General features: G+C 46.4%; 3 protein-coding genes across 3 annotated transcripts; 1 reads left to right on the forward strand and 2 right to left on the reverse strand.

Annotated features, from left to right (window-relative positions):
- The first annotated feature begins 807 nt into the window (after window positions 1-807).
- LOC120999843 (histone H3) lies at window positions 808-1,274 on the forward strand. Its single transcript, XM_040430863.1, has one exon. The coding sequence runs from the start codon at window positions 808-810 to the stop codon at window positions 1,216-1,218; it is 411 nt and encodes a 136-aa protein (XP_040286797.1). The 3' UTR covers window positions 1,219-1,274.
- A 454-nt stretch (window positions 1,275-1,728) lies between these two features.
- On the reverse strand, window positions 1,729-2,223 carry LOC120997576 (histone H2A type 1-like). Its single transcript, XM_040427667.1, has one exon. The coding sequence runs from the start codon at window positions 2,125-2,127 to the stop codon at window positions 1,735-1,737; it is 393 nt and encodes a 130-aa protein (XP_040283601.1). The 5' UTR covers window positions 2,128-2,223; the 3' UTR covers window positions 1,729-1,734.
- A 1,397-nt stretch (window positions 2,224-3,620) lies between these two features.
- LOC120999405 (histone H1A-like) lies at window positions 3,621-4,872 on the reverse strand. The gene is made up of 2 exons (XM_040430287.1): window positions 4,571-4,872; window positions 3,621-4,281 (listed from the first exon to the last, which is right to left on the reverse strand). The coding sequence occupies exons 1-2, from the start codon at window positions 4,870-4,872 to the stop codon at window positions 3,621-3,623; spliced, it is 963 nt and encodes a 320-aa protein (XP_040286221.1).
- Window positions 4,873-11,473: the final 6,601 nt, after the last annotated feature.

Raw genomic sequence — 11,473 nt, forward strand, 5'->3', positions numbered from 1 at the left:
GGGAGCAGCTGGAGGGGCGGAGCTCACAGCCATTCATTCAGCTGATTTCTGGCTTTTGAAATTCCCGCTCAATTACAGTCCGGTTAGAATGGACTGCTCCTCCACGGCCGCTGAACGGGAATTTCAAAAGCCAGAGATCAGCCAATCACTGTAACGTACTTGTTCTGTAGCTCCGCCCCCATAGCCTGCTCAGTATTAACCCGTCAGTGGCCGCCTTCTCCGAAGGGGAGAACAGTCCCGTATTCACTGTGCGGAGAAGAGCGGCTCCATCGCTGCGCTGGTGTCCAGGGATAGAGCGCACGACCCCCCTGCACGCACAGTACACTCAGCGGCGGCATCACTACCAGCAGGGGGCGGGGCACAGTGAGGGGCGGTTATCAGCCGAGCAGCGAGGCCTGATATACAGAAGAGAGCGGCGCTGACAGGGTTAACCAGCCCCCTATTCCTGCCCGCAGAGGAGCCGGAGCCCCCGCCCGCTGTGAGCGGAGAACGAGGGCAGAAGGGCGGAGTGGAGCTCGTCTGAGGAGGAGGCGGTGGGTAGAGACTGACCTCCCGCTTCATGTAGGAGGGGCTTATTACCTGGAGACACGCCCATCAGCTGGGACTGGCGGATAGGATGAGCTCCGCCTCTTGTGAACGATGATTGGTAACGGAAGTTTTTGCGGGCACGTCATTGTACGAATAAACTAATAGGGATGTAGGGGTGTGGTTTACACGAGCCAATGAGGACGAGGCCGGGAGTATAAATGATCTGCACGATCCGTTCCTCGCCTCACTCTCTTGCTGTGTACAGATCTCTGCAGAGCCATGGCCAGAACCAAGCAGACAGCCCGTAAGTCCACCGGCGGGAAAGCTCCCCGCAAGCAGCTGGCCACTAAGGCCGCCAGGAAGAGCGCCCCCGCCACTGGCGGAGTCAAGAAGCCTCACCGCTACCGGCCCGGGACCGTCGCTCTCCGGGAGATCCGGCGCTACCAGAAGTCCACCGAGCTGCTCATCCGGAAGCTGCCCTTCCAGCGCCTGGTGAGAGAGATCGCCCAGGACTTCAAGACCGACCTTCGCTTCCAGAGCTCGGCCGTCATGGCCCTGCAGGAGGCCAGCGAGGCTTACCTGGTCGGGCTCTTCGAGGACACCAACCTCTGCGCCATCCACGCCAAGCGGGTCACCATCATGCCCAAGGATATCCAGCTGGCCCGCAGGATCCGAGGGGAGAGGGCTTAGATCTGCGCCCCGCACCCAACAAAGGCTCTTCTCAGAGCCGCCACCTCCTCCAGAGACGAGCTCCACTCCGCCCTCCATTCTCCACCTCTGCTCACAGGAGGCGGGTTAACCCTTTCAGCGCTCTAATTAGTGAGAGCAGTTCCTTTATTCTAAAAGCGCTCTCTGTACCTCCCCCCGTCTATCAGGGACTCGCTGACCGTGACCGATAACCGCCTCCATCCTCCCTGCCCCCCGCCATCTCCACTCAGCGCTGCTGGGGGCGGAGCTATAGGACAAGTGCTTTACAGTGATTGGCTGAGCTCCTGGTTTTTGAAATTCCCGCTCAATTACAGTGCGGTCAGAATTCAGCGGCCAAGTCTGCCCGTACTCGCAGCATGTCAGGAGCGGTAAGTGGCCCTGTGTGACGCCTCCTCCAGAGCGGAGATCAGCGGCATCGCCAGCTCAGTCGTACAGACCATGTGGGGGCTCTTAGAAGAGCCTTTGGTTCCGGGGGGCACAGCAGCAGCAGAGCCGGGCTCACTTGCTCTTGGCCGCCTTGGTGCTCTCGGTCTTCTTGGGCAGCAGCACGGCCTGGATGTTGGGCAGGACGCCTCCCTGGGCGATGGTGACGCCGCCCAGCAGCTTGTTGAGCTCCTCGTCGTTGCGCACGGCCAGCTGCAGGTGGCGGGGGATGATGCGGGTCTTCTTGTTGTCGCGGGCGGCATTGCCGGCCAGCTCCAGGATCTCGGCGGTGAGATACTCGAGCACAGCGGCCAAGTAGACGGGAGCGCCGGCGCCCACCCTCTGGGCGTAGTTGCCCTTGCGGAGGAGCCTGTGCACTCGGCCGACCGGGAACTGGAGCCCTGCCCGGGAGGAGCGGGTCTTGGCCTTAGCCCGGACTTTGCCTCCTTGTTTGCCGCGTCCAGACATCGTCCTCTTCTCTGTACAGATGAGACTGACAGCCCCGCTCCGCCCGTCACTTCTTATACCCGGATGGCGCAGGGAGAACTCCTCTGTGATTGGCCGAATCCAAACCTAGTTTTCAGCGCCAAATCCTGCAGCCAATGAGGAAGCAGATGACATGGAAAGGCTTGTGAGGACACGCCCCCTTTTCTCCACAAATTGCCGGCCGCCCCCATAGCACCGGTGTATCCCCGAGTGCCCGGCTCTGTGGACCCATCCAGCCGCTCGTCCTTCACTACCTCCTCCTCCTCAGTGTCTGATCACTACTCCCCCCATCCTCCTCAGTGTCCAATCACTACTCCCCCCATCCTCACTGTCCAATCACTACTCCCCCCATCCTCCTCAGTGTCCAATCACTACTCCCCCCATCCTCCTCACTGTCCGATCCCTACTCCCCCCTTCCTTCTCTCTGGCCGATCACTCCTCCCCCCATCCTCAGTGTCCAATCACTACTCCCCCCATCCTCCTCAGTGTCCAATCACTACTCCCCCCATCCTTCTCTCTGGCCGATCACTACTCCCCCCATCCTCAGTGTCCAATCACTACTCCCCCCATCCTCCTCACTGTCTGATCACTACTCCCCCCATCCTCCTCTTTGGCCGATCACTACTCCCCCCATCCTCCGGATCAGTGGTCTATAATGAGGGAATAATCCGCCTCGGACATGAGGCTTCCATGTATTCACACAATGCGGCAGCTCCGTCCTAGAGAAGGTGGGGGCTCTGAGAAGAGCGGGGGGCGGAGCAGCAGGAGGGGCGGGGCTCACATCATCCATTCAGCTGAGCCGGGGGGCGGAGCAGCAGGAGGGGCGGGGCTCATAGCTATTCTATTAACCTGAGGCGGGGGCGGAGCAGCAGGAGGGGCGCAGCTCACATGTATTTATTCAGAAGACCCGAGGGGCGTGGCTCACAGCCATTCATTCAGCTGAGCCGGTGGGCGGAGCAGAAGGAGGGGCGGGGCTCACATCCATTCATTCAGATGAGCCGAGGGCGGAGCTAGTCCACTGCCGCTGAATTCTAACCGGACGGTAATTGAGCGGGAATTTCAAAAGCCAAGGTGCTAGTTCTATAGCCCCGCCCCCATAGCCTGCTCAGTATTAACCCGTCAGTGGCCGCCTTCTCCAGCCCCCCACCGGAGGAGAGCGGCCCCATCGCTGCGCTGGTGTCCAGGGATAGAGCGCACGACCCCCCTGCACGCACAGTACACTCAGCGGCGGCATCACTACCAGCAGGGGGCGGGGCGAAGTGAGGGGCGGTTATGAGCCGAGCAGCAAGGCGCTGACAGACGGAAGAGAGCGGCGCTGACAGGGTTAACCCGCCCCCTATCCCTTCCCGCAGAGGAGCCGGAGCCCCGCCCGCTGTGAGCGGAGAACGAGGGCAGAAGGGCGGAGTGGAGCTCGTCTGAGGAGGAGGTGGTGGCTCTGAGAAGAGCCTTTGGGGGAGAGGTGCGGGCGGCGCCGGTTACTTCTTGGCCGCGCTCTTCTTGGCTTTCGCCGCTTTCTTAGCCGGACTCTTGGCCGCCTTCTTAGCCGGACTCTTGGCAGCCTTCGGTTTGGCCGCCTTCTTGGCCAGCTTCTTAGGGGCAGCCTTCGGCTTCTTGGGGCTCTTGGCTGCTTTCTTGGCCGCGGCTGGTTTCTTAGCCTTTTTCGGGCTCTTGGCCGGAGCCTTCTTGGGCTTCTTCGGGGATTTAGCGGGTTTCTTGGCCGCAGTAGCTGCAGGTTTCTTGGCCGCCGCCGGCTTCTTCTTCTTGGCCGCCGCCTTGTCCTTGGTCTCCTGCTGCTTCTTGTTGAGCTTGAAGGAGCCGGAGGCGCCGCTGCCCTTCACCTGGGTGAGGGTCCCCTTGGTGACCAGAGCCCTGATGGCCACCTTGATGCGGCTATTGTTCTTCTCTACATCGCATCCTCCGGCAGCCAGAGCCTTCTTCAGGGCGGCCAGAGACACCCCGCTGCGCTCCTTGGAGGCGGACACGGCTGTGACCAGGAGCTCGGACACGCTGGGACCGGACGGCTTCTTGCTTTTCTTGGCGCCCCCTGCTGCCGCGGCGGATTTCCTCGGCTGCTTCTTGGACTTGGCGGCCGCTTCGGGGGGGAGGAGCGAGCGGCGGCGGCTGCTGGCGCGGTCTCTGCCATCGTGTGAGACGTGGGGAGAAAACACACAGACTTCTCCTGGAGAAAACACTGAGAGCCGGGACCGCCTCTTATATGTGGAGCGCTGCGCAGTGATTGGCTGCCGAGCTCCGCCCTCCTGCGCGTCTATTGGCTGACACTGGACACAGGCCCCGCCTTCAGCCCGGCTGCAGCTCCGCTCTCCCCTTGTGCTTCCCTGCCCGGGAGAAGAGCCCTTTAGCGGCTAGAACCGGACAGGAGAGGCCGCCTTCTCCGCGCCTTCCTCCTCCCGGACATCCCCCTCACCGTGTGTCGCCGTCTGTGGCGGAGGAGGCCGGAGCAGGCCCCGGGATCTCCGCCACAGTCCTCCCGCTCTGCCTGACGTTCTGCACATCCGGCTGGATCCGGCCCGATGGCTCCGCTGCGGGGGCTCGTTCCCTCTCTTCCCGGCCCTCGTCCCCATCCCAGGGCTCTTTCCCACAAGGTGGGGCCGCAGGAAGCTGCTTGGACGCTGCGGGGAGGAGCTGGAGCCGCGGAGAGCCCGGGAGGGTAACACAGGCGGCGGCCTCCGCTCCCTGCCGGCTCCAGTGCTCCGTGTCCCCGCACATTCCCCGCCGCAGTGATGCCGCCTCATGTGTGTACAGGGCTCTCAGGGAGCAGAGATGCGTCTTGTGGTCAGGGCTCCGCAGATGACAGAGGACTTCTCTCCTGGGCTCCTGGCTGCAGCAGAGGGGGTGCCGGTACAATGGGGCAGGGTATGGCCCCGCCCCCCAGAAGTGTGGACCCCGCTTTACTGACCCCCGGAAACATTCTGGGGAGTAAGAAAAGTAGAGAAAACTGCCCCTATAATCCCCCTCATTGCACCTCCGTAATCTCAGTACAATACGGCAAAGTATAGTACAGTACAGTAAAGTATATTATAGTACAGTATAGTATATTATAGTATAGTACAGTATATTATAGTACAGCAAAGTATAGTACAGTATATGATAGTACAGTATAGTATAGTACAGTATAGTATAGTATAGTACAGCACAGTATATTATAGTATAGTACAGTATATTATAGTACAGCACAGTATATTATAGTACAGCAAAGTATAGTATTATAGTACAGCACAGCATAGTATAGTACAGCACAGTATAGTATATTATAGTATAGCACAGTATACTATAGTATAGTACAGTGTAGTACAGTATATTATAGTACAGCATATTACAGTATATTATAGTACAGCACAGTATATTATAGTACAGTATAGTACAGCACAGTATAGTATATTATAGTACAGCACAGTATAGTATAGCACAGTATAATACAGTATAGTATAGTATAGCACAGTATAGTACAGTATATTATAGTACAGTATATTATAGTACAGTATATTATAGTATAGTACAGTATATTATAGTACAGTATATTATAGTACAGCACAGTATAGTACAGTATAGTATAGCACAGTATAGTATAGCACAGTATAGTATAGTGCAGTATATTATAGTACAGTATCGTATAGTACATTATATTATAATACAGTATTGTAAAGCACAGTATATTATAGTACAGCATAGTATAGTCCAGCATAGTATAGTACAGTATAGTATAGCACAGTATATTATAGTACTGTACAGTATAGTACAGCACAGTATAGTATATTATAGTACAGTATAGTACAGTACAATATATTATAGTACAGTATTGTACAGCACAGTATAATACAGTATATTATAGTACAGCACAGTATAGTACAGTATATTATAGTACAACACAGTACAGTATAGCACAGTATTATAGTACAGCACAGTAGAGTCCAGTATATTATAGTACAGTATAGTACAGCACAGTATAGTATTTTATAGTACAGCACTGTATAGTATAGTACAGGACAGTATTGTATAGTACAGTATTGTACAGTATATTATAGTACAGCACAGTATTGTATAGTACAGTATATTATAGTGCAGCATAGTACAGTACAGTATATTATAGTATAGTACAGCACAGTATAGTACAGCATAGTATAGTACAGTATTCTATAGCACAGTATAGTATAGTACAGTAGAGTACAGTATATTATAGTACAGCATAGTATAGTACAGTACAGTATATTACAGCACAGTATATTATAGTATAGTACAGCACAGTATAGTACAGCATAATATAGTACAGTATAGTACAGCACAGTATAGTACAGTATATTATAGTACAATTTAGTGCAGCACATTATAGTATAGCATAGTATAGTATATTATAGTACAGCAGTATAGCACAGCATAGTATAGTACAGTATAGTACAGCATAGTATAGTACAGCACAGTATAGTATAGTACAGTATAGTATAGTACAGTATAGTATAGTACAGCACAGTATATTATAGTACAGTATAGTACAGCACAGTATATTATAGTACAGCATAGTATAGTACAGTATATTATAGTACAGCATAGTATATTACAGTATAGTATAGTACAGTATATTATAGTACAGCACAGTATATTATAGTACAGCACAGTATAGTATAGTACAGTTTATTATAGTACAGTATATTATAGTATAGTACAGTTTATTATAGTAAAGTATATTATAGTACAGTAAAGTATAGCACAGTATAGTACAGTATTGTATGGTACAGTATAGTATAGTTCAGTATAGTACAGTATAGTACAGCACAGTATGGTACAGTATAGTACAGCACAGTATAGTACAGCACAGCATAGTACAGTATAGTACAGTATATTATAGTACAGCACAGTATAGTATATTATAGTATAGTACAGCACAGTATATTATAGTACAGTATATTATAGTACAGTATATTATAGTACAGCACAGTATAGTATATTATTGTATAGTATATCATAGTACAGTAGGGTACAGCACGATATAGTATAGTACAGCACAGTATATTATAGTATAGTGCAGTATAACACAACACAGTATAGTACAGCACAGTATTGTATATTATAGTACAGTATATTATAGTACAGCATAGTATAGTACAGTATCGTATAGTACATTATATTATAATACAGTATTGTATAGCACAGTATATTATAGTACAGCATAGTATAGTCCAGCATAGTATAGTACAGTATAGTATAGCACAGTATATTATAGTACTGTACAGTATAGTACAGCACAGTATAGTATAGTACAGTATAGTACAGCACAGTATATTATAGTATAGTACAGTATACTACAACACAGTACAGTATAGCACAGTATATTATAGTACAGCACAGTAGAGTCCAGTATATTATAGTACAGTATAGTACAGCACAGTATAGTATTATATAGTATAGTACAGTATATTATAGTACATTATAGTACAGTATAGTACAGTATATTATAGTACAGCACAGTATAGTATAGTACAGTATATAATAGTACAGCACAATATAGTATACTACAGTATATTATAGTACAGCACAGTATAGTATAGTACAGTATATTATAGTACAGCATAGTACAGTATAGTATAGTATAGTATAGTACAGTATAGTACAGCACAGTATAGTACAGCACAGCATAGTATAGTACAGTATTCTATAGCACAGTATAGTACAGCACAGTATAGTACAGTATAGTATAGTACAGTATATTATAGTACAGCACAGTATAGTATAGTACAGCACAGTATAGTATAGTACAGTTTATTGTAGTACAGTATATTATAGTACAGCATAGTATAGTACAGTATATTATAGTACAGCATAGTATAGTACAGCACAGTATAGTATATTATAGTACAGTACAGTATAGTATAGTACAGTATATTATAGTACAGCACAGTATAGTATAGTACAGTTTATTATAGTACAGTATATTATAGTACAGTATAGTACAGCACAGTATATTATAGTACAGCATAGTATAGTACAGTATATTATGGTACAGCACAGTATAGTACAGCACAGTATAGTATATTATAGTACAGTACAGTATAGTATAGTACAGTATATTATAGTACAGCACAGTATAGTATAGTACAGTTTATTATAGTACAGTATAGTACAGCACAGTATATTATAGTACAGCATAGTATAGTACAGCATAGTATAGTACAGCACAGTATAGTATAGTACAGTATAGTATAGTACAGTATATTATAGTACAGCACAGTATAGTATAGTACAGTATAGTATAGTACAGTATATTATAGTATAGTATAGTACAGTATATTATAGTACAGCATAGTATAGTACAGTATAGTACAGTATATTATAGTACAGCACAGTATAGTATAGTTTATTATAGTACAGTATATTATAGTACAGTAAAGTATAGCACAGTATAGTACAGTATTGTATGGTACAGTATAGTATAGTACAGTATAGTACAGCACAGTATGGTACAGTATAGTAGAGCACAGTATAGTACAGCACAGCATAGTACAGTATATTATAGTACAGCACAGTATAGTGCAGCACAGCATAGTATAGTACAGTATAGTACAGTATATTATAGTACAGTATAGTACAGCACAGTATATTATAGTACAGTATAGTATGGTACAGTATATTATAGTATAGTACAGTATAGTACAGCACAGTATAGTACAGCACAGTATAGTATAGTACAACACAGTATAGTACAGCACGCTATAGTACAGCACAGTATAGTACAGCACAACATAGTATAGTACAGTATTTTATAACACAGTATAGTACAGCATAGTATAGGACAGTATAGTACAGCACAGTATATTACAGCACAGTATAGTATAGCACAGTATAGTACAGTATAGTATAGTACAGTATATTATAGCACAGTATAGTATAGTATAGTACAGCACAGTATAGTACAGCACAGTATAGTACAGCACAGCATAGTATAGTACAGTATTTTATAACACAGTATTGTGCAGCATAGTATAGTACAGCACAGTATAGTACAGCATAGTATAGTACAGTCTAGTATAGTACAGTATAGTACAGCACAGTATAGTACAGCACAGTATAGTACAGCACAGTATAGTACAGCATAGTATAGTACAGTATAGTACAGTATATTATAGCACAGTATAGTACAGCACAGTATAGTATAGTATAGTACAGCACAGTATAGTACAGTATATTATAGCACAGTATAGTATAGTATAGTACAGTATATTATAGCACAGTATAGTACAGCACAGTATAGTACAGTATATTATAGCACAGTATAGTATAGTACAGCACAGTATAGTACAGCACAGTATAGTACAGCATAGTATAGTACAGTATAGTATAGTACAGTATATTATAGCATAGTATAGTACAGCACAGTATAGTACAGCACAGCATAGTATAGTACAGCACAGCATAGTATAGTACAGCACAGTATAGTACAGCACAGTATAGTACAGTATAGTACAGCACAGTATAGTACAGCACAGCATAGTATAGTACAGCACAGCATAGTATAGTACAGCATAGTATAGTACAGCACAGTATAGTACAGCACAGTATAGTACAGCACAGTATAGTACAGCATAGTATAGTACAGTATATTATAGCACAGTATAGTATAGTACAGCACAGTATAGTACAGCACAGTATAGTACAGTATAGTACAGCACAGTACAGTACAGCACAGTATAGTACAGAATAGTATTGTAACGGATCTCCTAGCACCCCGACTGGGTACCTCCGTTGATGGATGCTCCTAGTGCTTCCCGAGGTCTCCACATAATAAATGGAATAGGACAGCACCACTTCCTGGAACACATAGTCCGTGGTATGGCGGCGCTGCTCGTGGCGTCATCTCCCGGCCTCAGGGGCCCCTCAAACGTAGAAAAAACTTCAGAAAAGTCGTGGCCCTCTTGTTCTTGAATCAAAGCTTAGCGTTTAATCACACCGAAAGGATACAGCAACGTCTGGACACCCAGGTCTTTCTCAGCTACATGTGGTTTACAAGTGAAGTTTAATACTTACGGTTGCAAGAAAAAGTATGTGAACCCTTTGGAATTATCTGGATTTCTGCACAAATTGGTCATAAAATGTGATCTGATCTTCATCTAAGTCACAACAATAGACAATCACAGTCGGCTTAAACTAATAACACACAAAGAGTTAAATGTTACCATGTTTTTATTGAACACACCATGTAAACATTCACAGTGCAGGTGGAGAAAGTATGTGAACCCTTGGATTTAATAACTGGTTGAACCTCCTTTGGCAGCAATAACTTCCACCAAACGTTTCCTGTAGTTGCAGATCAGACGTGCACAACGGTCAGGAGTAATTCTTCACCATTCCTCTTTACAGAACTGTTTCAGTTCAGCAATATTCTTGGGATGTCTGGTGTGAATCGCTTTCTTGAGGTCCTGCCACAGCATCTCCATCGGGTTGAGGTCAGGACTCTGACTGGGCCACTCCAGAAGGCGGATTCTCTTCTGTTTAAGCCATTCTGTTGTTGATTTACTTCTATGCTTTGGGTCGTTGTCCTGTTGCAGCACCCATCTTCTGTTGAGCTTCAGCTGGTGGACAGATGGCCTTAAGTTCTCCTGCAAAATGTCTTGATAAACTTGGGAATTCATTTTTCCTTCGATGATAGCAATCCGTCCAGGCCCTGACGCAGCAAAGCAGCCCCAAACCATGATGCCCCCACCACCATACTTCACAGTTGGGATGAGGTTTTGAGGTTGGTGTGCTGTGCCTCTTTTTCTCCACACATAGTGTTGTGTGTTTCTTCCAAACAACTCCACTTTGGTTCCATCTGTCCACAGAATATTTTGCCAGTACTGCTGTGGAACATCCAGGTGCTCTTGTGCAAACTGTAAACGTGCAGCAATGGTTTTTTTGGACAGCAGTGGCTTCCTCTGTGGTGTCCTCCATGAAATCCATTCTTGTTCAGTGTTTTACGTATCGTAGATTCGCTAACAGGGACTTTTGTACATCTTTTTTTTATTTTTTATTATAAATATATTTTTATTTTCCAGATCATAGTATTAATACATAAAACAATATTAATCACAGAGGTGTGTCCAGCATGGCAATCATAGACATCCTTACAAGAAAAGTTCTACACAACATCCTAATAACACCCTCAAGATAATATATAATAATAACTATATCAACCCCCCCCCCCCTCCCATTGGCTGCCGTCCACTCCATTCATTGTTGTATAGGATAGTATCAGTATTAATTATAGCTATGCAGTTCTGCGTGCGGCTCTCCGTTTCCTTTCAATGTCCTCATATACCCTAATTTTTTGGAGGTATGCACC

This window comes from Bufo bufo, chromosome 4 (assembly GCF_905171765.1).
Source record: "Bufo bufo chromosome 4, aBufBuf1.1, whole genome shotgun sequence".
NCBI classification, from domain to species: domain Eukaryota; kingdom Metazoa; phylum Chordata; class Amphibia; order Anura; family Bufonidae; genus Bufo; species Bufo bufo.